This window comes from Uloborus diversus, chromosome 3, assembly GCF_026930045.1.
Source record: "Uloborus diversus isolate 005 chromosome 3, Udiv.v.3.1, whole genome shotgun sequence".
In the NCBI taxonomy this organism is placed as follows: domain Eukaryota; kingdom Metazoa; phylum Arthropoda; class Arachnida; order Araneae; family Uloboridae; genus Uloborus; species Uloborus diversus.
In genome coordinates, this window is record NC_072733.1 from 160,598,189 (window position 1) to 160,625,415 (window position 27,227).

The 27,227-nt window shown below is 31.5% G+C and overlaps 1 protein-coding gene across 1 annotated transcript in view; it reads left to right on the plus strand.

The window, feature by feature from the left end:
• Positions 1-27,227, plus strand: part of LOC129219017 (autophagy-related protein 16-1-like) — a 126,267-nt gene that overhangs the window by 72,836 nt on the left and 26,204 nt on the right. The window contains exons 8-12 of the mRNA XM_054853337.1: positions 5,057-5,114; positions 10,223-10,328; positions 17,386-17,456; positions 21,046-21,117; positions 25,031-25,151. Coding sequence (XP_054709312.1) covers positions 5,057-5,114; positions 10,223-10,328; positions 17,386-17,456; positions 21,046-21,117; positions 25,031-25,151 — 428 coding nt within the window. The remainder of the gene's footprint in view (positions 1-5,056; positions 5,115-10,222; positions 10,329-17,385; positions 17,457-21,045; positions 21,118-25,030; positions 25,152-27,227) is intronic.

The following is a 27,227-nucleotide window of genomic DNA, read 5'->3' on the forward strand; positions in this document are numbered from 1 at the left end:
ACATTAATCAAAATTATATTAAGAAATTATATTTGTCATGTGTATGATCTATACTAAATGTCACAATATTCTTATTATTGTTTTCCTATAAGAGAAACATGAAAGTCAAACCTTTTCCCTATGGTAATCTTATTTTTTAACTGGTTTGAAAGAATATATTCATTCATGAGTTTTTAAATCTATTGTTACATGAGTATGTTACATTTTATATAGTTATCTTTTTTTGCTTTTTTACCAGGATAATCACTTATGACATGCCCACTTTTCAAGTGTTAGTTTGCATCACTTCTAAAACTTGACTGCGAACATATGGGATACACCTTTCATTTAACACAGTTCTTTTCTACCTTAGTGTAAAAAGAAACTGTTAAGCTTCAGAAATGCTAAAAATAATATTAAAAAACGGGCAGATTCACCTCAGGTATGGCATAGTCACCTCGATTGAGGGTATATAAAAAACTGCATTTTACAGTCAGATCTCGTTATCACATATCCCTATTGACTGTCGTCATAGGATAGGGATAAGGTGTCGTCATAGACAGAGCAACATTTTAACTTAAAAAGCTTAAAAATACCTAGTTAAACAAAATTTAATGAAATCAGGTATTTAATGAACAAATTAATGGCTTGGTGTTATTAATTAGTTTTAACTAACATAATTTCGAATTATTGAAGGACAAGGCTAAAATCAGAAGTGAAAAAAATAAATACGTCACTTACATTTTTATTTTACTCAAAAAATTTCAAAAAGAGTTTGCTTACTTTTTGAATAACAATTTTAACAATCATACTTTCTATGAAGTTGATTTTTAAGTCCAAAGAGATTCTGCCAGCTAATCTCTATCTTTCGAACATGGCAGAATGTTGCCTATTTTTTCCTATACTTTAAAAGTTCTGTGTAGGGTAACGGCACCAGTAACAGACAAGGGTCCAGTAGCAGACAGTCATAAGTTTGAATTTAAATAATTAGAATTTTAGGCGGGTAAAACTGATGTTGCTTCGACCTATGAATATGTTGCAAACATCTAGTGTTTATCAGAGTGAATTATATGAGCCAGTTGGTATTTACAAGGCAGTGGTGGAAGGTTATGAACAGCCACCACGAGTTCTGTCAGTGTTTCACGTTTATTCAAATTTAATAAGGTTTTAGATCTAAAAATAAATAACTTTTGCACAGTTTTAAGAGAAAAAAGGAATTCTGTCCATTACTTATCCCTTCCCCATCCTATTTGTTACTGGGTATCATCAGAATTGTCGGTGTCTGTTACTGGGGGTCGGACCTTTTTTCGAAATTGAGCACATAAAAATAGAATAATTTAGTTCAGAGTCTCCAGAAGCAGCTAAACGTTAGAAGTGTTGTTGTTGCATGAGAGCAAAATAGTTTTAAAAGTCTAAATACATTAAAAGGCTCAGAAAATTGAGAGTAATCAGGGAGGCATCTTTGCAGGAGAGTTAAGCATGTCTGTACCAGTAACAGACACGCTTAAGACTAAGAGCAATGTCTTAAGCATGTCTGTTACTGGTACGGTTACTCTATTTCTTGTTATTATAATATGGGGACCAATAAATGTTCTATTTCTCTCCTGGTACAAGCTTGCAATGATCAACTACAGTTGAATGCTACAGCTATATTTTTTCTTCTCTTGCTCCTTAGTCCACTTTTAAAATCCATCTGCTTTGCATTCCATTCTATTGTCCCTTATGTCAAAGGCTAAGATCTGTCGCTTTCAGAACTTATGTGCAGGCCCCGACATTCTTCAGATGGCATGCATAGGCCACAATAACACAGGCCTTCTATTGCTTCTCAGAAATTCCTACAATAAACTTTTCCAGATGCTTTCATTATTTTACTGAAAATATATCAAATGTAAACAAAAATTTGATACTGTCTAAGCAGCCCAGATGTCGTGGTATTCAGTCTTTTGCAATAAAACACTAGTGAAATCCATTGTCACTTAACATTAAAATTATATGCCATAAGTTTGGGACTTTAAATAAGTGATGTGACATCCAGGTGTCACAATCGCAAGGGTTGATTGTACTTGCAAAAATTCATTTTACAGAATTTCTCGAGAAGTAAGAGAACCAGGGAGAAGGGGCAGGGAAGAGCGGGAGTAGGAAGCCAGGAAGAATGTCCAGGCTAAAAACTTTTTTGGACAGGCAAAAAAAAAAGTTGAAAATAACCATGAAAAGAAAACAGTATTTTTATAAACAAATAATGTTAGTAAATGTAGAAATAATTTTGTTTTTAAGAACCCCAAAAACTTTACATTTTAAATAAGTAAATAATTTTTTATTTCTAAATTGCTTATCAACTTTGTGTAAAATGTGTTGAGTTGTATAGCAATTGCAATTCTGTCTCAGTTTAAAACTCCAGCAGTTGGCAGATAGAATGCTGTAGTTTTAATTTTGAAAGTTCATAAACTTATTTGACAGTTTAATTTTTTCTCAATGTACAAAAACCCTTTGAAAGACCCTAGACAGACTCCTGAACATTGGACAACTACCGTGGTCTATTTTCCGTAGCATGAAAATTTAACGTAATTATTAAATAAGATAGAACAAGTATTATACAGCTTTTACAATTAATATATAACACACAGGCTTCCCAATAGAATGTGACACAGTAAGAATAGCGTACTTTTAAAAGAAATCTTACAATGCAGATATTTTGATGCAGGACTATCTCGCAATTTAAGAAATGTCTGTTAAATCAAATAATAAAATTAAAAAAAAAAAAAAAAACTCTCAATTTTTAAAAAAACTCTCTCTAATTTCAACAGAAGGTGAGATTTTCTCACCCACATTTTTTCTCAGTTGGTAACCCTGCATAATCACAGATATATTGGAAGCGTATCCTAAATGTTATTCAGGAAATAAAAAAGTATCATGCAGACAACCTACAGTTAATGTGATTTTTTCATCTGTTGCACAAACATCAGGGCCACCAAGAGCCAAGGTGGGCCTTATGTCAGATTTGTCACTGGATCTCTCTCCTAATACGCTTATTAGGGTTGTAAAAGATGAAGAACAAGTAAAACAGCTGCAAGAAGATTTAAATCATATTACTAAGTTTACCTCAGGAGGCTGTAATGAGCAAGGGGGTAGATAGCTTTAAGAGGACCATTGATCTTCATTGGGGACTAATAAACAGTTATTACGATAACTAGGTAATTAACTAGGATCAGCCTAGCTGGGCCAAGTGCCTATTGCTGATCGTCACATCTATTTAACAAGAAAGCATTTTTAGCTATTGACATTGTTTATTATTTAATAGGCATATAAGGATGTATCCGCTGTGAATATTTTCTGTATAGGCTTATACTGTAGAGGGAATGTCATAGTGCAAAATAAATGTACCTTTTTGCTGCTTTTTCTCTTTTAGACATATAAAATGAGGATATATGTGCTTTTCCAGAAAGTAATGATGTTCTATCAAAAAACGAGAAGAACTGCATTGTTACTTACGAGAAACAAAGTTGACCTTTTGAATGATCCAATTAAACTGAACCTCGTACTTTTGAGACTCAAATTTTCGACATTCTACTTTATATATATATATATATATATATATATATATATATATATATATATATATATATATATATATATATATATATATATATATATATATATATATATATATATATATATATATATATATGTTGATAGCTCATTATTTTGAGGATACATTTTATTCAAAAATTGGCTGAATTTTATTACTGCAGTGCCTTAGATTGCTGAACTTCTAGGCAATCATATCAAGCGAGATGAAGCAAGGGCACCCATATAGAGGGGCAAGGGGGGCTTGAGCCAACCCTTTAAAATTAGAACTTCCTTGTTTGTAGTACTTTTTTCTTTGCAAAAATGTAAAAACATTTCTTCTCCAGCCATTAATAAATAAGTTATTAAAAATGCCAAATTTTAGTGACTCTAATCTGTCCAGAAATCGGTTTCCATGGGGAAAATATTCTGCTAAACCATGGTTAAAATATCTGAGCCCCCCCCCTTACAATTTTGCGTATGGGCGTCCATGAGATGAAGCAATATCTCTGAGTGTTTTTATTGAATTTTGTTATAATTTTTAAAAGCATTTATTTTTAGTTTTAATTAAAAATTATGAATTTTCTTCATGTATTAAGATCATTATGCAGTGTGCTCTCTATTTAATAACTTTCAAGGGACCACAAAAAATCGCCCTTAAGTACAATGCGTCCTTAAGTAGAATGCTTTTAAAACTACAGTGGAGTATCCTGGATCGTGAAAAGTCGTCTTTGAATAGAGAATGTCGTCAAATAGAGTGTCGTTAAACAGAGATCCAACTGTACTTTGGTTTCTTGTATGAGGTGGTTGAAACTCTCATTTTTTCTCCTTTATGATTTTTTTTTTTTGTTTTAAATTGTGTATGATGCTCTGTTTCCCAATAATAGTTCATCTGTTGCACAAACATCAGGGCCACCAAGAGCCAAGGCGGGCCTTATGTCAGATTTGTCGCTGCTTCTCTCTCCTAATACGCTTATGAGGATTGTAAAAGATGAAGAACAAGTAAAACAGTTGCAAGAGGATTTAGATCATATTACTAGGTTTACCTCAGGAGGTTGTAATGAGCAAGGGGGTCGATAGCTTTAAGAGGGCCATTGATCTTCATTGGGGACTAATAAACAGTTATTACAATAACTAGGATAATTGACTAGGACCAGCCTAGCTGGGCCAAGTGCCTGTTGCTGATTGTCACATCTGTATTTGCGTTTGATTTTCAGATTTAACAAGAAAGCATTTTTAACATAACAATACTTAATTCTAGAAATAAACAATTAAATTAAGCATTTTGATTGTTTATTTCTAGTTTAAGTATTATTATGGATACAATTGTTATTTATTTCAAAATGTTTTACTTTTCAATTTTTTTTACTTATTAGCAATTGTTTAAAGATTAGTTTGGCAATTTTGTGTATCAAACATTTAACTGTTTAATACAAATTTTATATTGTAATTAAAACGTGTTATTAAGTGTAGTAATATGGGAAATTGATTGAAATGTGTCATTTTTTTTCAGAGCTAAAAGCCTAATTTGTCTTGAAGCTGCAATGCCCAGAAAAGTGCGATATAAATTTGTAAGTCTTACTATTCAATTTATACATGCTTTTGAAGTGTTAAAGGTAATGGTAATGTGTTATTAGTACTGATACAAACAATTCTTAAGTGATTAAAACTCATGCTTTTTATATGAACTTAAAAAGGCAAAAAAAAAAAAAATCTTAACTTTTGAAACTTGAATTGAATAAAAGGTTTTATTTCTTTGTGAAAAAAAGAACATTAGTGTAGTACGAGGTTGTCCTAACGTAACTGAGTAGGTTTAGACTTAAAGACCAATTTCGCATTTAGTTAAATTAGTGTTCAACTCAGGTGGGTTGTCAGTTACGTTAGGTAGTAGTTTATAAGAGGCCCCAACTTCAAAAGGTTATTAAAAATTAGGAGATTGTATGTAATTAGTTACATATTAAAATAATTCATCGTATGGTAAAAATCAATGTTTAATTTATAATTGGGAGTAGTGATGTGGATCGGGTAAATACCCAGCGGGTAGGTAAATATTTTCTGAGTATTTACCCGTGTATTTACCCAAGGCCAGGGTAAATACCCAAAAACTGGGTATTTTACTAAAAAAATGCAAAAAGTGAATGGGATTTTTTTTTAAAAAGCTAAATATGAAAAAATTGGTAAAACTGATACATACATATGTATTACACAGTTTATAATATTTTTTATAGAAAGACTTGATGAAATTATGAAAGAAACATATTGTGAACCAAAGTCTCTCTTTTCAATGTCATAATTGAAGAAGTATAAGCAATTCAATGATGAACTTCAGGATTTCAAAATCACAAACTAGGTTAGTCATATTCAAAATGAAAAAAAAAAAAAAAAAAAAAAGGAAGCATGAGGGATGTTTGGAAGAACAAACTGAGAAGTTATTAAGACTATGATGTTATTTATTTACTTTATTGCTGTTTAAGTGATAACATGGCAAATATAGAAATAGTTTTCACATTAACATTCTGGAAAAGAATTAGGTAAATAAATAGTAATAATAAATTGAGCAACATTTGGTTACATTTTGAGGTCATGCAGGGACTTATATCTGGGTTATAAAATACTAGGACCTTAAAAAATTGGTGTTTGCTTTTTTTGTAAGCAGTTAAGCTTTTTATATCTGAAATTTGGCTATCAACATTGCTTAGGCATATCCAACACATTTAATGTGAATATCATATTAGATTGCCAAGTTGTTTCACACAATGATTCTTGAAATGTGATCAAACAGGGGTCTGTCCAGGATTTTTCACAGGGTCCGTTTTTTGTGAAAAATAAAATAATTTTGTGAAAAATCAATTATTTTTGTGAAAAATCAAATAATTAAAAAAAAAATTTTTTTTCTTGTAAAAACGAAAGTTTAGACTCTTGAGATGGTGGAAACTGCATCATTGACACTTAAAGTTGAGTGTTTTCTCTCTTTTCTGTTGAGAATATCATTCTTGAGTGTTTTTCTAGTATTTGAAGAGAGGGGGGAGGCATCGCTCCCTGGGAGATGGGCACCCCTCAAGTATCAATATTTATCTACCATTCTACATCATGTTAAATTATACTAGAAATGTTTTTTGTATAGTATTTAAAATAATTGTAAGAAAAAAAAATAGGCAGGGGTTCAGCATTTAACTTTTTAACCCAAGACACTGTTTAAGAGCACAGAGTTTCGTTCAAACCTTATAAACTCCGTGATTTTCACAAAAATAAAAAAATATTTTATTTGTTTACCTCTTAACTAAGCGTACTAAACATCGAAAATTCGAAAAATCAGATTTTCACATCGGATGCAAAGAGATTGCAATCCTCAAAGTGAAGGAATCAAAAGTATAAAAACGGCTTGTAAAATAAATATTTTTGATAAAATTACTTTTGAATTGCATTTTAGAGTCCTATGATAAACATATCATTAATATCTGGACACAGTTGAAGCAAAAATAAATAAATGAATAAAATGTAAAATAAACCATCGATTCAGCATTTTAATTATGGACTCATAAAAGAAAATGGATTTCCCCTTTAAAAACTTGAAATAAGCTTTGTTACAAAAATAAAGAGACTTTTCATTTATTTGCATCCTAATAAAGCGAAGTTAGCTTGAATAAAAGAATAAAATATGATTCTCATATCGGATGTAAAAAGATTGCGTTTTTCAAAATGTAGACATCTATAGAAAAAAATAACGGTAAATAAAAGTTTATTTAAAGTTAATTATCCTTTTTAGTATCGAAAAACCAAACCCATATAACTTTCTCCCAAAATAACAGTTGAACATCGCACCACCAGACACTAAGTGGCGATAAGTTTAAATTTTGTAACCCTGCCACCCATACTATCCTCTGTAGTTCTAAATTCATTTCGCTGTATATTATTGATGATTAAATCATGAGTGGGGAGAAAAGTGCTTACTACGCCTATTCCGAGAATGTTGACGCTTTTCCAAAGAAGTTTACAACAACACTGCTGCATAAAACAAACAAGCAAATTCATAAACCAAACTGACTTTCAGCTGTTAATTTCTTTCAAAGAAACCAACAACAGGCATTATATTTATTTGGCGGTAGTAATTATTTATGGCTTGCAGGAGCATCACAAGAGTGCCGATTTTTTTTTCCTTTTGCAAAATTAGCTGATTTTGTATAAGTTGATTCCTCTAATTTAACTTTAAATATGCTGTATTATTTTAATTTGAGATTTGCTCTTTCAATAAACAATTTGTGAAAGATCCGTTTTTGTTTACAAGAATTTTGTGAAGGGTCCGTTTTGGTTGATCGGATTTTTGTGAAGGGTCCGTTAACGGACCCAAATTTGCTCTGGCCAGACCCCTGTCAAAATACAACTTTTGGGCGAAAATTTATTGTTTTGTATATGGTTGGTTACATATATACATTAGGGTGCGTCTTATAATGCACTTTTTGAAAAATTTTTGAATTTCTTATGGGGCACCCTTTTAATTGCTTCCTTTTGATGAAAAAACACTCACTTAAAAGTTTCATAGAATTTGAACAAAATTTAGAAGTTGCTACCAGCGATTAAAATTACATTCATTGTGAAAAAATAGAGTAAAAATGTATTCCCAATTTTCTATTGCAATATTTGACATCAACATGAGTTTGGGTTGGTTAAGGTAGAAACATAACCCAAATACTTATTTCCTATGCATTCAAAAAAATAATAATCACTTCATGGTTGCTATGCTGTGTAACAATGTCAAACAAAAATCATGCAAAAGTTCCACTACACCATTTATATCATTGGTTTACAATTTCATTCTTTTATTTACCAATATTGTAATTTTTTCCCCTTTGTTTCTAGTAATGTGAAATATACAAGCCTTTTTCTGATTGATACTCATCATCCAAACTATTTGATGATATCTCTTCAAAAAAAACTTGATGAAAAGACCTTAATGGTGAAAAATCTGAATGTTAGTAATGAAATCCTCTATTTTTTTTCTTTTGGTTTTTGTTCGACAACATCTGATGTTTAGTGTTTCATTGGAGGAGTTGTTCTTTTAGGTCTCTTTAAGAAAGAAACCAATTTGGAGTTTGTCTCTTCAGAAATGACACGTAGATGTCAAATAAAATTACTTGAAGCAACAGTTTCTTTCTTGTAAGTGAAAATGCTTTTCAACAACAAAAGATCAAATCTAGATAAACTTTATTGCATATTCTTGTTCTTCAGAATCAATCAAAGTACATTCAGTTACAATAGAGGCAAAAAAAAAAAAAAAAAAAAAAATAAAAAAAATAAATAAAAAAATAATAATAATAATAATTTCACTACAGTTGATTCAGTCTTCATGATTTTCTTTGTTTCAAAATTTCTTCTTTTCACGCAAGTTCTGTTGCCATTTTAAAAGAGATTAATTTGTTACTAATTTCGCCTTGTCCTCCTAGTTTTCTTTCAGTTAGAAGTAATTTCTCGCCTGGAAGTGAAATCTTGCGTAAAGTATCGTCAGCAAGAGCAAGATCAAGCAAATAATCTAATGATGGATTCCAATAATGTTGTTTTTGATTATTGAAATAGAACTCTTTTAATTTTCTTTTTGAGTTCCTAACTGACAAATTGTGTTTCTTTGAGTTGCTAACCAACAGTTAGTAAAGAGGTTGAGAGTTGATTGTAGCTACAGTTAATTAACATGATTTAATAAAATATGAAATAATTTCAAAGTCAGTAACAATCTAATTTATTACTAATTAAAATTAATGACAAAAAGATAACATAAATAAATATTATAATAAAAGATGCAAAAAAAAAAAAAAAAAACATATTTCAAATTTTGCAGCAATGGTAGCAACCTCTAAATTTTATTCAATTTTTATTTTTATGATATGTGAATTTTTTTTTCATCCAAAGGAACAAAATGAGAGGGTGCCTCATGAAAAAATAACATCTTCAAAAATAAGACGCACCCTAATATACATAGTAGAATACATACAGAAAAGTATTTTAGTTGAATATAAATTTTTGAAATAAATACCCTGGTAAATACCCATTTTGGGTATTTACCTGGGTATATACCCTGTGTATATAGCTGGGTATATACCCTGTGTATTTACCCCTAAAAATAAATACCTGGGTATTTTACATCACTAATTGGGAGTTTAGTTTAGTTGATTTTTGTACAAGAATTGTAAAATAAATTTGATTTATAGTTTGGGTAAGAAATCGTATGTAAGTATGATCCATTATTTTTTACTTTTTAGTTCCTTTTTGGTTTTTGAAGTCGGTTCTTTTTTATTTGAAAATAATTTATTCTAAGTAATCTTCATAAATCAGAATCTTCATTTAAGTAGATTTGTTGAGTACATGCTTCTTTTAATGAGCATTGAAGTCACCATCAGCAAGTCACCATTCAGAATTTTCAAGCATTCTAATCAAGTAGGAAGTGTCATGAAATTATTTTTCAGGTACCAGATTCTAGTGATCAAATTTTTGCTTAGTAACTTCAGAATATTAATAGATGTGGTCACTCTTTCTTTTTCGTGTATGAAATATTTTTTAAAAAATACTCTTTATACTTTCCACTTACTTACTGATCTGTGTTGTTGGTTTATTAAATTGTTAACTGGATTCTCTGGTATTTATGTTTTTTGGTTATGTTAAATGAAAGTTTATCTATTTTCTTTTTAAGGATGCACACGATGGAGAAGTTAATGCAATTGCGTGGACTCACACAGATTTGAGGTTTGCTACAGCTGGAGGAGATCGTAAAGTCAAAGTGTGGGACATATCTTTAGGTAACTTTTTCCTTAGTCATTTTATGCTTTTCTAATATTTTTCACATTACGTAGTTTCCACATGTTTCTGAATGAAAAACTTTGTGTTATCATTTTTAATTTCAATTGTTAATGTGTCTGGTTTTAGTCTGTATGCCTGTAATATGCGTGGTTAATAAAAATTCCTGTAAAAAAATTCCAAAACCATAAAGGAAGTATTAAGAATAGTTTATATCATCTCAAAATAATCCGTCATATTTGTGTAAATCTTAAGTTATGTTTACAATATATTGTTCACTGGAAACAGTAGTAGCACATCTAATTTTTTTTCAAACGGAAATAGTTATGAATTTAAAATCTGAATTTAATATGTTTTTTTGTGGCAATACTGACCGAAAATTTGTTTACATCACTGTTGCATAGTGGCATAAAAACAGTAAAACCAATGTTACATATCTTTGCAATTTCCCAGTTCAAAACAAAAATTTTCAATTACTGTTAACTTAGACTGTAAAAACCAACACTTAATCTAAGTATATTATACATTTTTAAGTATATTATCATAAGTTTATAAAATTTGAATCTAAATCAATTAAATTTTTTACTTAAAACTTTGTTTCTCTCCATCCTTCCCTCTCCCTTTTTTTGAATGTACATTTGAGGTTTTCCTGCATTTACATTTCTCCAATGCTATTGATGTTATTTTTTCTTGTATACTACTTTTTTCTTCACCATTGCCACTTATGACCAAATAACATCATTTCTTTTATTTTTTTATGATGTTATTACACATTATGTTTATTTTGAAACTTGACATGATTTAAACCATTTCTCAAAAACCGTTTCTCTTGTTACAATGATGGAATTTTCTTCAAAAGCAAACAGAAATGAGTCATGCACAAAATATTGTAGGGCAGTGGGCTACAAAATCCTTTATTTATTTAATTTTTTGTTGAAACTCAACTGGATTGTCTTCACTTGACAGGGTGGCGACAGATTAGGGAAATCAGGGAGATCGGGGAAAAGTCAGGGAACTTTATTCATCAGGGAAAAGTCAGGGAAATATCAGGGAATTTCGAAAAAATAACAAAAAATCAGGGAAAATTGATTTTATGAAGAAAAAAAATTTTTTTTTTGCTTTACAAAATTAAGTATTTTAATTCCTTACGCATTTTCCACCAATTATCTGTTCAAAAAAAAAAAAGAGTAAAATTAATGAGGTGCGATTATACACTGCCGCATATTTTTGCATCTTTTTTCCTCAACGTCAAGGTATTGAATCTTAATTATTAGTCATAGGATGAACTTCCTAAGATTGCTTCTGTGTCTGTTAGGTTGTTTATTTTACCTAGCTTGAAATTTCCTTTCACGCTTTCAATGCGACGTAAAATAAACAACCATACAGGCAAAGATTAAGCTTTCATTAATGCCTTAGCTCCTTTGCTTTTATTCCTTTGTCTTGAAGTGATTAGCGTACTGTAATCACGATTTCAAGAAGAAATCTTTGGTTTTTGAATTAATACTGATAAAAGCTTAAAAGTTATTACTTCTTTGCATTTTTAATTTAATTTCTAAAATTGAACTTTCAGTAAGTTCTTTGTTTTTTGCCGTTATACTATTTGCTGTCGCCGCAGATTATAGAGGTTTTCTTTTCTTCAGACTTGAATGATTCTTTTATTTTATAACCAAGTTGTATTCTTCTTTTATATATTTTGAAATTAACTAATTGCTTTTTTTTCTTTTTCTTGCATTTCAAAGTTGTTTGTTACAAAGCAATATAGGATTTTTCCGTTGCATACTGAAATCATTTGAAATAGAGTTAACTTGTGTACTTAAGTAAATATCTTTATGTTTTTATTGTTAAAATGCTGTATTCATTCATTGAAACCTATGTTCTTGATTAGAGAAAAGCTCCCCATGAATGGATGTCAAAAGGTTTCATCTGTTTTGCATAAATATGTCAATTAGTTATATAAGAATAACTACATTACTTCTATTATTTCACTATTACTTGTTATTCTTGCAACAATTATTATGCTGTTTAAAAATTTAGTTCAAAATAATTTCAATTACTTTTTTGTTCTACCATAAATACACATATGTTTTTAAGAGTGATTTTAATAGTTTCTAAAAATTCTTATGCTAAGTGATTTCTGGAAGTAAAGTTTTTTTTTTTTTTTTTTTTTAAATTTTCTATAATCTTTCCATGTAGAAACATTTAATTTTCTGTTTGGTAGTTTTTTTCCCAAAAAAATTGACTTGATTTTTTTTTTACCATTTTGTTAAAAAAGTAGCATTTTTTAAAAAAATATATCTTTAGTTCAACAATTTAAAACATTTAAAAAACTGCATTTTATACAAACATGCAATAGATTTCCAGTAGAGCCATTATCATTGGTAACGTAAATCAGGGAAATTTGGTGAACTAAATCAGGGAAAAGTCAGGGAACTTTTTTTCACAGTTCCTGTCGTCACCCTGCTTGACCCCACAACCTCCCCCCTCGGGCATGGGTTCTGAACTTTTCAGGGTCTGCGCCGCCCTTTGTACACTGATGTGAGCTAACGTCCCCCCCCTCTTCAGACTACCATACGTTGTTAATACAAGAGTACAGTCAAAATTTGAAGCTAAAACTAGTTGAGGTAGCTGAAGCTGGTTATTTAACTGGAGAATTTGGTAAATAAAATTTAATATTACTGCACATAACTTTATTTTGGAAAATACAGAAGAGTCTCAAAAATCCGAGTCTCGAAAGTTCTAGGTTCTGCTTAATTTGAGGTGCTTCATTTATAGTCTAAGTTAATTTTTTTAGTTGCTAAAACACTGATTTTCATTAAAATTAGAAAACAAAATTTTTGTTGCACTAAAACTTTGCTCACTACATTCAGTTTAACAAATGAAAATACATAGTAAAGTACATTGAATAAAATTATTTTCAACATCATTCCCTAAGTGGTATGAAAAATTCATCGAGTACGAGAAATAGAATAAGAAATGTTTCAAAGATAATAACTTGATACATAAAATTGACATTGATTTGCCACAAAGAAAGTGTTAACATCCCTTTTGGAAGATTTGATTGCAAAAAAAAGGTGCTCAACTTGATGCCAGATGAGTTGCATATACGAAATTTAATCCTTTTTGAACTAACCGTTTTTGTGTTTACCAAGATACATAAACACGCACGCACATGGATAAAAGGTCATGGAAAGCTCATCGAAATGGATTCAGGCACAGTCAAAATACATGTTTTTAATTGCCTACAAATTTTCACCCAAAAGTGTGACAGACATCGTGAAAATCTATAGTCAAAATTTGTTTAGACATTTTTAAAGGGGAAATATATTTTAAAATTTCAGTGATATATTTTTCTGAAGACAATACTTCCTTTTCTAGATACAAGTGAGGAATGCTTCTTCTTATGTCATCTGAATAGTGTAAATTTTTAATCTGGAAGAATTTTCCGGATAAAATCCAAGTTTCAGTAATCCGAGGTGACGTGAGCCCCAATTAACTCGGATTTTCGAGACTTTTCTGTATTCTTATTCGAACACATGAAATCATAGAACTAAATATAACTAAATTAGAAGTAATCTAGGATCTAGATGAGGTTAGCATGTTACACCAGTCACTTTCATCACATCAAAAGGAGGATAACGAATGTTTCCTCTTGACAAGTTTTTGAATATTCGGTTTTAACTTGTAAAAAAGCACACTTCAGGTCCCTTTTAATGTCTATCCTTGCTAGATATTTTGACTTTTTGCCTGTTGTGCAGCAAATACAGATTTACAGGGATATGTGGACAAAAACTGCACTAAAAACTTCAAAACGGCGGTAATATTGAAAACATTTACATGTAGCCTCAAAATTGAGTATGTTATAGTTACTTTTACTATGTGTAGTTTTTTTACTTTATTTTTTTAATGCATGCCCTTTAAATTCCCCCTTTATGCAATGCTAGTTCTCCCATTTACTGGTTGTAAAATTTCTGGCTTGCCGTTCTTAGTTGTGTCTTCTCAGAAGGGGCATGCCTGGTTGCTTTGACTGGGGAAGACTTTTCCTCCATTTTGCAAGGCTGTCACCTTTTTATAGCCTCTGATATTGATCTGAATCAAGATCCTATGAAATTTAATGGTTATCATTAAAAAGCAAAACTTTATACAAATCATTTAGATTATGCAAGTGGCACCACAGTCTGTGTCACTCCTCCCCTCACTCATGAGTTTTAGGAAGACAAAAAAATGATAAAAATAGTCTTAAGACATTTTCTTTTTGAATGTTATTTTTGACTTGGGGTGGAGTAAAGTGGTCATAGTTAAAAAAAAAAAAGATATAAAATAATCATAAATGGCCATTCTATATAAAAATTCCCAACACAGCAAGTTCTTTTAAAGAAATCGACTTTATTTAAATAAATAACAAATTTGAGTTTCCCTCTATGGTAAAAAGTTTGCTGGCAAAGAATTTTAATGATGTCCACCTTGATTTCATCAATGTGATCAGAGAAAGTGTGATAATTTCCAATGTTTGATTTTTTGAGGTATCTTCTTACTAGTAAATCTGTCTGAACAATATTCTGTACAATAAACTGTTTGGTTTATTGTTTCTTCCGTATTTCAGCAACACCTAATAATCCATAGAAACATGAAATTGTCATTAATTATCTTGATAATTTGCATTTTAGATTCATGTGATTGAATTAAAGACATTTTCTGCTTTTTATTATAAAAATTAAAACTATTGTTTTTCGTATTATTAGTTTTGTCAGTCCAAATTGCAACATACTTTACTTCGACCCATTTTCTATTTTGTTTTGATTTCTGCACAGCTAGACTGTAAGCAACTAAGCAGCTGAAACAGGTGGCAGATCGAGTTGTCAGAATACCTCATTTCAAATCCTTTTGAGGTGAAATTTTAACTCTAAACGTATTCTATTTTTGTGAAGTTTTTTTTCTGTTTGAAATCAGCATTCTAGTATTTGTAAAAAGAAAAAAGTGTGTCTTTTTTTAAATGGAGAAAAACAGTATCTAAAGTATTTCTTAAATCTGGTGGTAAAGTTGCAAAAAAAAAAAAAAGTTACACAAATTCTATGAAAAGATAAAACAGATACTCAGCAAAAAGGAATAAAAGGATGTTCTGCAGCAGAAAAAGGTTCTCTGGCAAATTTTAAATGTTATTTTCGGGGAAGGAGGACTAAAAATAACCAAGATGATAAAAAAAAAACCCTTGTATTTTAGCTCTTGACTTTGTACTGTGTTCAATTTATCAAATACAAGGGGGACAAAGACAGACCAAAAACAGATGCTAAAAGTTGCTTACAAGAGCCTAAATTACCTGAGTCCATTTTGAACAAGCAAACGAAAAACTGGTAGAAAAAAGGTATGAGTTATTACCAAAGAGTCGATACGATGTTTATATTAATCAGTTCAACATTTTATTTCATGAGTAAATTTTGTTTTAAGCAGATTCATTTTTATGAAGGTGGCATTTTTGTTAGGTAACTTTATTGCTTTTACTTCAAAACTGTTATTGTATGATTTTTGTGAAGGTGGTAGCAATAAATGATAGCAAAATTGACCTGCATTGAGCCTTCAAATAGTACAGTTGAATGATAAACAGTAAATATATCACAAATGAGTTAATTTTATTATTTGTTCTATTTTTTTTTCTCTTTTTTAAAGATTTGACCATGGACCAATTCATTAGGCTGCACCCTTTGGTCATTGGTTGTGAATCCCTGGGAATACAACCCTGCAAGAATTTCAATATATGTGTTAAATTTAAGCTCATGTATTTGATCCTGTTTACCTTAAATAAAATACATGTTTAGTATAACTAATATATGCCTTATAAGTTAAGATTAAGTAATTTTAGAAGAAAGAAATTTGTTAAACCTAACGTATGACCACTTTTCCCAATCTTACTTAAGTTATTCTAAAATACTAAGCAAAATGAATCCAGCTTAGCTGTTAATGAGGAAGTGTTCTTGAATTGTATGGGAAGCTTTCTTTGCTGTCAATCTGATGAAAATTCTAATAAACAAAATTTCACAGAGAAATTTAAAAGGGTGTTCAGGTTTTAAAATATTTAACAATCAAACAAAATTATTTTTTTTTACAAAATAAAATATTCTTACTATTAAAATTTTAATTTAAAATTTCCAAAATATTGCTAATTGTTAAAATCTAAGATAAAAGTTTTACACTTATTCCTTTGTTTCTTTCAATGATATAGTGTTGAATTTGTTGTATGATCATTTTATCTCTATGACTAATTTACCCACCTGATTAATCTTCTTATTTTAAAAACCCTTTAGGGACCTTAGGGCACATGTGTCTCTTAAGTTCAAATTCATTTATAAGTTACCCAATTCAAATAATTTATTTATATACTTATTCTATGTTTTTGAGGCATCAGAATCTCAGTATTAGCAAAAGAAAAATATTATTGTTTAAAAAATACTTTAATTTTATTTTGAAAACATATCAAATATTTTAAGACACTTTCACATCAGCATTCGTTGTGCTTCTACTTTTATTTAAAATTGCTTTTTAATAAAAGTACAACTAATGTTGGTATTGTCAAAAATTGTCCAAATATTTCTGAATGGAATAACAAGCTAATCAAATTTTGGAAAATGATTGCAACTTTCCACCTCTAAAAGACCATACAAGACACATCTGTCTCAGCAATTAACTCAGAATCTACTGAACCAGTTTTTACTAAATTTGACATAAATATTACAGTCAACTCTCAATTACTCCAAATCGCAAAAGACCAGCTAAAACCTTTGAGCTACTAGTATTTTGGAATGATCCTTCTCATGAGCCTAGGACCCAATGAAAACTTTCAGATAAAGGAATATTTGAGTTATAAGTTTGAGTTATCCTGAACCTTTTACTAGTTTAATGTATGAAAAGTGAAACTACTCTACCGCAAAGCTTATGGTCCTTAAAGAGTTTAATACAGAGAGTAAAGATTAAGCTAACTTTATTAAATTGCAGTTGGACTGGAGATTTTACTGTATATTAGAATTGAGAAATCTTAAAACTCTCTTTGATTTTTTTCTTTTTTTTTAGGTCAAGCTTGTTTGAAAGGTGTTGCTCATGAGAGCAATTCATCTATTTATTCCGTGGATATCGACTCAGAAGTATGGCTTTGTTTTATTTTTAAAAATATAATATCCTTGTAGATAGTAAAATTTCTTTGTTTAGTATAACTAATATATGCCTTATAAGTTAAGATTATTGCCCTTTATTTTAATTTCTGTAATCTCACGTTCAAGCATATTTGTTTTGAAATATTTTTTAAATTTTCACCACAGCTTAAATATATAAGTGATAAATTTGTAAGCTATGGTGAAAATTTAAAATAAAATCAGTATTGTTTAATTTTTTTAGTTCAAAATGAAACGTAAGTAACTTCTAATTTAATTTGACTATTGCTAAAAATCGAATTTAATGTTGTAAAAACTAATTATATTCGAATTTAACTGTTACTCATCAGAACTGTTTCTTTCTACAGCCATCATCAATGATATAACTAATTTCCATGCTTGTAGATCAGCGGTTCCCAACCTTTTTGGTTGTGCAGCCCACCAGTTTTTCAGAAAATACCATTGAGGCCCACTGACTATATATTACTTGCACAGCCATAATTTACTTTCGGGGGGGGGGGGGGACATCTGCTCATAACTGTCATTAAGTGTAAATAATATACCATTTTCGGTCTGAAAATGTGTTTAAAACAATAGGTTCTGGGAGATGTTAATCCCCTTCCCCTCTCAATGCTGCCCATTGATATAGATACACTGTACAAGAGCAATTTTCAAAACAATATTTAAGAAAGAAAATAACTTTATTGCATTCACTTAGCTAGCATAGCAGTAAGAAAATCAAAGTTAAAGTTCCATGGCATTTTTTTGACGCTGTTTTTCCTCTACAAGGGAGTTGATATCTGGATTGAAACTAGATAGTTTTAGTCTCAAATAGCTCCCAATATCAATGCATTTCTATATTATTTTTTTAAAAAACTGAAATGAAAAGTCTCTTTCTAATAGATGTTGTCAAAAAGCCCCTCAAGTGTCTCAATTCACTGATTAGTCATGCTAGTTCCAACAGAGAAGGAGCATTTTTAACTGGAAACTTACACTAGTTTCTTTGGCAATTTTCTTTAAAGGGATTTCTGTTTTATTAAATTTTATCTTCAATTACAGGGGAAAGTTCCGAAGAAATATGAAGAGTCTTAATCCTAAAGTTCCTTATTGGCTATGAGTCAGGGAGAGCTTTTGAGTGACAATACATCTAATAAGTGAATTTTCGCAAAAAACGTAAATTAAGACCCCAGGATTTATTTTGGTTCAGATTCTCGACCAGTGTCCATGGCCCAGTAAGAGGCTGCTGGCGGACCACTTGTGGGCCGCGTCCCATTGGTTGGGAACCGCTGTTGTAGACCATAGTCCATCCAGGAAGTTTCTGGATGACATTTTGTCTGATAGTAGCTTTAGCTGTTTTATTTATTTTATTTTATCTATTTATTTATGTTTTATATTTGAAGACAAAGAAATGCAAAAATGGAGAAGGAGGAGAAGTTCCCCATTAGAAATTGTTTGAAATTGAAGCTTCAAAAGTGCCATGTTATTCTGTTTTGCAAAGTTAGGATGAAAAGGTCACTAAATTGGAAAAAAATTAGAAAATTTCTTCCAGAAAGTTTTTGAAATTTGAGTGCTAGAAATACAACTTTAAGTAATCTTTGGTTAGGGAAGAGCAGTTGTGTCCCGGCTTTTGCGCTATAACCATAAATATTTGTGTACTGCTGCAGCTGAAAGCTCTTTTTTTTTAATGTCACCAAAAGGTTCTAAGTGTCATATATATATATATATATATATATATATATATATATATATATATATATATACACATACAGGTAGTTATCGAAATAATGGAAACACTTGAGATTTATAAAGAATTCTTTATTTGTATGGTGTAGGACCACCTTTGACATGCAATACAGCTTGGATTTGCCAAGAAATCGATTCATAAAAGCGTTGAATAGTGTTCCGAGGAATTTTGTACCATTCTTCATGGAGATATTGTGAAAGCTCTGGGAGAGACGTTAGTGGAGGATATCGATTGCTCGAAAATAGACCATAGCAGTTCAATTATAAGGTCAGGTGACAGTGTTGGCCAAGGCAGATGTTTAAATTCACCCTCGTGTTCATCAAACCATGATTGGACAAGTCTTGCTGCATGAATTGGAGCATTATCAGCTTGGAAAACTTCCATCTCCTTCAGGAAACAAAGTTTGCATCATAGGATGGATCTGGTCAGTTGAAATGTGTCTATACTTCTCCCTAGTGATCCTTCTTTTTAGGGTTATGACTGGTCCAGCGAAAATCCACAACTTGACTGCCCTTATCATGACAGATCCTAGTCCATGCTTGACCGTTGGAAGGAGAGAATCACGATCATACGCTTGTGTTCATGGGTGGATCCAGGGAGGGGGCCATGGTCGAGAAAATTTAGAGAATAGTTAAAATCCCTTTTTTTGAGAGAAAATGCAAATAATTTCCCTTATAAAACATACAAAGTCTAACAGTAAGAAAAACAATAAGAGGGGGGCCCATGGTCACCCTGAGAAAGTTTCAAAAATAGTTAAAAACCTTTTCTGAGCTAAATATGAAAAAATCCGTATCATTCCTCGAAGTCTAACAAGAATATAAAACAACGCCGGGGAGCCATAAAACCACACTGAGAAAGTTTCAAGTATAGTTTTTTAAACTCTATTTCCTAGCTTAAATTGAAATAAAACTGCATTGTAATTCATGTGCAGTCTAACAAGAATGGAAACAATGCCAGAGGGAGGGCATGGGCACCCCACGAAAATTTCAAAAATATCAAGTGAATACCAAATATTTGGGTTCATTTAGCATAATGGGCTCATCTTGTTTGATGCGTTTAACTTTCCCCATGGAGGAAAGAAAAGGGACATGTGTTAATTTGTGTCTGAAAGATTTATGATCACGGTGTCCCCCACAAAGCAAGCAAGAATAGCCGGATGGAAGAGACAAGAATTACGATTCTGGAGCTTCAATTTCGAAAAATTACTGGGCCTTTAAAAGTTACTCATGAATCATGGATTGCCTACATTTGCAATTTAAAGAGTTCAATTTTGAAAAAAATTGGGCAAATACACCACTTGCTAAATTATAAACAATAAACAAGAGCTCAAACCTAAAACCCAATGTTATTCTATATTGCATGTACTGGAGCTTAAACATTCTCTTTTAGTTCATAGTTAAATTTTTGGTCTTTTGACCATAATTAATGAATCCTCCACGGCTGATGAGCTCTGGATTCATACTTTATCTTTTCCTATTTAATGCTATTTGCAATTTTCCTTTTTATCATCATTATTTTTACATAAATGTTTAATATTTGAAATTTTGTTTGCTTATTTTATATTTTCTTGGCTTTTTAGTTTTGCTGCTTTGCACATCTATGGGCTTTTGGTGTGGTCTTTTCAATATTTTTCACTTTTATTATTATATATATATATATATATATATATATATATATATATATATATATATATATATATATATATATATATATATATATATATATATATATATATATATATATATGTATTTCCTTTTTGTTGTACTTTACTACATTATTAAAGACAAAATATTTTTAACTTGAAAGTATATTGATTAGTTATTTTTTCTCATTTTTTAGGAAGCCCTTTTGCTTGCCGCATCCTGTGATTTTGCTAGTCGTGTTTGGAGTTTATCTGATATGAAAATAAAGGTAATTAGAAAATGCTTTAAACATAAAGATCTTATCACCTTTAAAAAAAATTTTCTCTGAAAATTTTTTGTAACTGAAATCTTGAAAGTTTGAAGTAGGGGTATGTGTCGTACAGTGAAGTAGCTGGGCAAAGTGAAATGGTAAAATAATCTCATAGTTTGCTGCACTTCCCATCTAGCAATACTTTTACTATGTTCTTAAACATATAGTTGGTTCCAGTCAAAAAATAAATAGCTCTATAGATTAAGGTGTATAATAATGCAAGTCATTTTCAAAATATGAAACAAATTTTGAAAATAAATTTTTTGATTTATCAAATATAATTATTTTTATTGTATCATAAAGTTTTTGTGATTAACATTTTAAATTTTAACAGAGGTCTACTTATGTCTAATGCAATACTTATGTAGTTAACATTAGGTATGTTTTGATTTTAAACATCTAATACAATTTTTCAAGTACACACAGGGCAACATGAAATAGTTCATTTTCCATTTCTTATTCATTCAGTTATTAAATCACTTTTTAATTTATTTGTTAATTAATTCATTTGCATTCCTTCCTATATTAATTCACTTATTTATTCATATTTTTTCCTATTTACTCACTATTTGCTCCTTTATTTTTCATCATACATTAATTAATTTATTTATTCATTTATTCATTCTTTAGTTTATTCATTCATTCATTTGATAAAAATTATTTTTGATGTTATTTCATTAGAAGAGTATTTTGTTTTCCATTATTCCCCTTACAAAGGCAAAGTAAAAAAATCTCACTTTCTTTTTGAAGGTAAATTTTCTGCCAAAAATGAAATATAGTATTTCAATGCACGATTTATTATAAAATTCGTTGCTCTTTCTTTATGTACTGTAATTTTGAAAACAATATTACAATGCTCGGCATTGAAAAGGCAATACCAAGAAGGAGTGGTCCAGAAGGGATGAAACTTGGCAAAAGCGAGACGGCAAGGAAGAATAAGTGATTTTTATTTCAAACTGATATTCAGATTACAGAACCAGAACAATGTCGACTCAGTACGATGTAGGACCACCGCAAACGGCAATGCACAAAAAAAAAAAAAAGCATGCTTAGTTACAGAGTCATTAAGGGTGCGGATGGTGTCCTGAGGGACGGCTCTCCATTCCCTGTCAACCATTTGCTAAAGTTTGTCTTCTGAACGAGGCAGGGACAGAGTTTGCAAACAGCATCCAATCACATCCCACACGTGTTTGAATGGTGACAGATCCAAGGAATAGGGTGGCCACGGAAGAATCTGTACACCTTGTAGAGCATGTTGGGATATGGAAGCACTGTGTGGTGGGCGTTATCCTGCTGAAAAATCGTATTGGGCACCCCCTAAAGTAACAGATTGCCACCGGCCTCAGTACATTCTGCATGTATAGTTTGGCAGTCATAGTGCCCTGAATACAAAATACACGTCACATGGTATCATATGCAGTAGTGACTCAAACCATGATGCCGTGTTGTCAAGCGATGGGGTGCTTCACAATTGCTGCCGGATTAGACCTGTGTCCATGTTGACACCGCACTTGTATTCGGCGACTATCACTGGAAAAAACAGAAGTGTGACTCATCTGAGAACAGGACATTCCGCCATTCTGTCATCCAAGTTGCTCTAGCGTGGCACCATTCTTAGCGTTGATGTCTGTGATGTGGTATCAGTTGCAGTCTTTGTAACGAACAGCATGAGTGCAGGCCAGTTGCAAGCAATTGATGGGAAAAGGTTCTGGTCAGTATGGGAACATCCATTGTGTCTTGCACATGCATCAGAATGAGGTACGCCTGGCTTGTGGGATTGTCACTACTTTTTGGTGTATGTGTCGATCCACACCTGCTGACCTCACTCTGGCTGAACCTGAACCCTCGAACCTGCCACATTTCTTTGCTCCAACCATCTTTGCCATAGCCAATGCACCGTGGAGGCGTCCATGTTGGTATCAGTTAGGATTTAACATAAGGACCAACTGTCCTTCTCCGCCTAATCACCATACCCCTCGTAAAATGGTCTGTCTTCTGAAAGTGTCTCTGTTGATGGTGGCCTGACATTCTCCCTTATTACTCGTATCTTTTAAGACAAAAACAAAATTTCTTCGATCAATTGTCTGGCAGAAATTACGGCAGGAACATTGCACATTCTTTAAGTTCCTTCATTTATATCTTAATTCACGTGCGATGAAGAGTTGCACATTTCACATCATTTGCATTAACTCAGTGACGTGCGTCTACCCTGAATGCATAAAAGTCTGACCACGCCTTCTTGGCGTTGCATTTTCAATGTCGAACAGTGTTTATTAATGCATAAATATATGTGTATGAAAGTAAGCAAAAAAGTTGTGAGAAATATGGCAATAATAATAATCTCTGAATGATAAAAATACTGCTAGTTCCCACACTGATGCAGTTATAGTGAAATGATCTTGGTAATTATGTGTCTGCTCACTGGGAGCTAACACTGCAATCATTAAGCGTTGCCACTGCTAATTCTATATAGTAAATGCATGAAATTTGAAGACATGTAAATTTTGGTTGAAGTAAGAAACAAATTAGAAACTATTATAAGGCAAACTGATGTTAAAATAGCTAATTTTAGAAAAAATTATAGCTAGTATAACCCGAGAATTTTTAGCCAGCTGGACCTGAAACTAACTGAATCAATTATTTCAGAAAGGGTGTAAGTCCTACGGAAATCCATTGGACTCACGGTCTTTCTGGAATAATCCATTCAACTGCAATGTCTAATTGTAGCTACCTTTGGCAATCCTGAGCCATTTTAAATGTGTACTATTATCTAAACCAGTGGTTCCCAACCTTTTTCTTTTGCAAATGCCTTCCAAAATCTGTAAGAAGATGCGAATCCCTTGTGAATTAAGTAATAAGTAACAAGCAAAAAAAAAAAAATTGCGCACACAAAAGATTTTGGAATTTTTTTTAGCAATATTGTTCAATAGTTCATGACTACAATGAGAAGATAATTGCAAAATACAAAAGCACAAATATTTCTACAAACCAAAATAACAGCTAGAAAATGACATCAAAACTAATTTAATAAAGAACAAACTTAGTGATTATTCTTTGTTTATAAATTCTGTCAACTTAAAAAAAAAAACTCCTAATATCTAGAAGCTTAAAGTTTGGCTCAAATATCTGTCAGTTTTACATTACATTCAGTATTTAATTAGCTTCTGCATTTATCCTTTTCCACATGAAAACATTGTCCAAAGTGGAAATAAAATTTTAAAAAGTATTTTTCTGGCACAAGAGATGCCTAAAGCAAATGTCTATGAGTAAATCTGGTATGACTAATTCAAAGATGGCTACTATAACTTGTTTTTTTTCTGGTGATCTTTGATGACTTAAAACCTTTTGTCGAAGTGTGCAAGGACTAAAAACAAACAAATGAATAATGAATAAAAAACGCTCAGCAAGTTGTTAAAATTCCGCCATTTCAATATTATTTTCGCAAACTCCGGTTATACCTCTTGCGAGCCCCCGCTTCAGAACGGATGATCTAAACCTTCTACATTGATTTTGATTTCATGCTGTTAATTTTTTATTTTTTGCACATCTGTTAAGCTGTTAAGTTGTAGAAAACTGAGAGGCAAACTCTTTTCCTGTTTTATGGTAATCTTATCAGAAAATCTAAGGGAGTCTTTCCTTTCTTTTGTGTCAGTTTTTCAATGGGCTTATAAGGCCAGACTTCATGGTTTTTGGAATTCGGAGGTAATACAGTTTTTTATATATATCCGAAGACTCATGATGCTTTAACTTGGTTATTTTTTAGTTTAAAATCCCAACTATTAACAGCTGTTTTATTTTCATGTAATGGTTGAATTTTATTTTCTGTCACTGCTCCTTATCCACATATAGATTGGTTTCATTAATTTTTTAGCATACATTGACTGGTCATAGTGGAAAAGTAATGTCTGCAAAATTCTTAGGAGAAAATGGCAAAGTTGTGTCTGGAAGTTATGACAGAACGCTGAAGATATGGGATCTTCGTCGCCGTGCATGCAAGTTTTTCCTTTTATACTTTCCATAGTTATTAGAGAGATGATTATGTGTATATATATATACATGTATAAATGAACTTTTGAAATTTGAATGGGCCACTCTCCCATTTTTGTTTACAGCCTAAAATAAGACTTCCACAAAAATTTCAGACAAAAAAATGTATTTTAGGGGTTGCTACCAAGCTTCAAAGTTGTGAAAAATCAGTATTTTCCCCCAAAATTCAAATGAACTTTACTGTAAACAGCAAAATGCATAAATAAAAATCAATACCACCTGCTGTTCACACAAGAAGTCTACCTTCCCCCTTGTACAAGATAGACGGGAGTCAAGTTCAAGTTTAATGTTTTCATGTGAGATTTTACAACCATGTGTTGAGAGAGCAAGGCTGGAAAATTTTCTTTCATTGGGGAATAATACTAATAGTGGCGCCGCTTTTTTTTGGTAAAATGGATAAAGTAGATGTAAAATAGTTAGAGAAAGAAGCAATGCTCATTAAAAAAGGGATCAGTTTCAAAGAAATTAAGAAACATGAGGAAGAAAATACAAGACTGCTGTTTGAACGAGTACCAACTCCTTTAGAGGAAAGTGAAGGTAAATGTGACTTGTTTGAAAGTTAAAGCCATTCTTTAAATGCAAACCAAAATTTATAGTGCAACTCACTCCTTTTCAAAAGAAAAAGAGGTAGAAAGAATGTTCTAAATAATGACGATGCTGTGAGTCTTGATGCAGCAAAGTTAAGTGATACAAAAGCAGCTGTTGTCTTGACAACAACGCTTAAAAGCGTAGGCTGTGATCAAGCAGAATACAACTTAAACAAATCCTCTATTCAGTGTTTTAGAATGAAAAGCAGAAAGAACACTACCCAATATTTGAAAAGTAAATTTTCACTTGATGTTCCTTTAACTTGATGTTCCTTTAGAAGACATTGCAGGCAATGAAACTGTTGACCAAATACCATATATTGTTTCAGGAAAGCTATTGAGCAATTAATTACTTTCGGTACCGTAACTCCAACCGAGAACAGGAGAAGCAATAGCTTCGGTTGTTTGCGAGACCCTAGAATCCTGGGAAATCAGTGACTAAGTCAAATGCCTATGTTTTGATATAACTTCAACAAACAAAGAACCAAAAAAAGAGCATGTGTCCTCATTGAGAAAAACTTAACAGAGAATTACTCTGGCTGGCTTATTGCTGTCATGTTCTTGAAATAATGCTTGAGGCTGTTGTGGTTAAATCTATTGGATCATCAACAGGGCCTGAAATACTGATATTCAAAAGATTAAACATTTTTGGAGCTCCATCAATCCCACTAGTTTTCAAACTGCCATATCTTATGTTTTTGTCCACGAGAAAGTAATCCAAAATGCACCAGATATCGTCGAGTTTGTAAGAATCAAATTGACCAGTTCCAACCTCGAGATGACTGCAAAGAACTTTTAGATGTGACCATCTTATTTCTTGGCGGGACTTCCAAAAGGGGAACATGCTTCAGAGCTCTAGAGGGGTTACACCGTGTTTGATGGATGGCAAAGGCAATTTACATTGTTAAAATTTATTTATTTAGAGATCAATTTGAAATTTCCAAACAAGAAAAAGCTAGCATTCGCTATATCTGCGCGTTTGATGTAAAATGCTATGTAAAGAGCTGGTTTCATGAAGCAACAGCTTGTTTTGCCCAAAAAATGATTTGCAACTCTTTAAAAGCCTAAAAAAGTGTGAAAGAATTAATTATGAGGTTTCAAAGTGTACAATGAGCAAGTTTGTTTACCATTTGTGATATCTATCAGAGGAACTCGTCGCTGTTGCGTTTTTCAACGATTGTGTTCCTCAAGAAATGAAAGGGAAGATGGTGGACGCTTCACAAAGAAAAGGAGGTGATAAACCCTTAAAGAGAGCCCAAATAGATCCAGATGCAGTCCTTAAAAAGGGTTTGAATGATTTTGCATCAAGCAACACAATGCGGTTTTTTGAAACTTAGAGTAATCTTCAGAATTTTTACAAAAAGATGTGACAGAATGGAAAGACGAATCCTACCACCAAAGTAAAGAAATTGTTAGTTCATTAAAAGCTGTAAA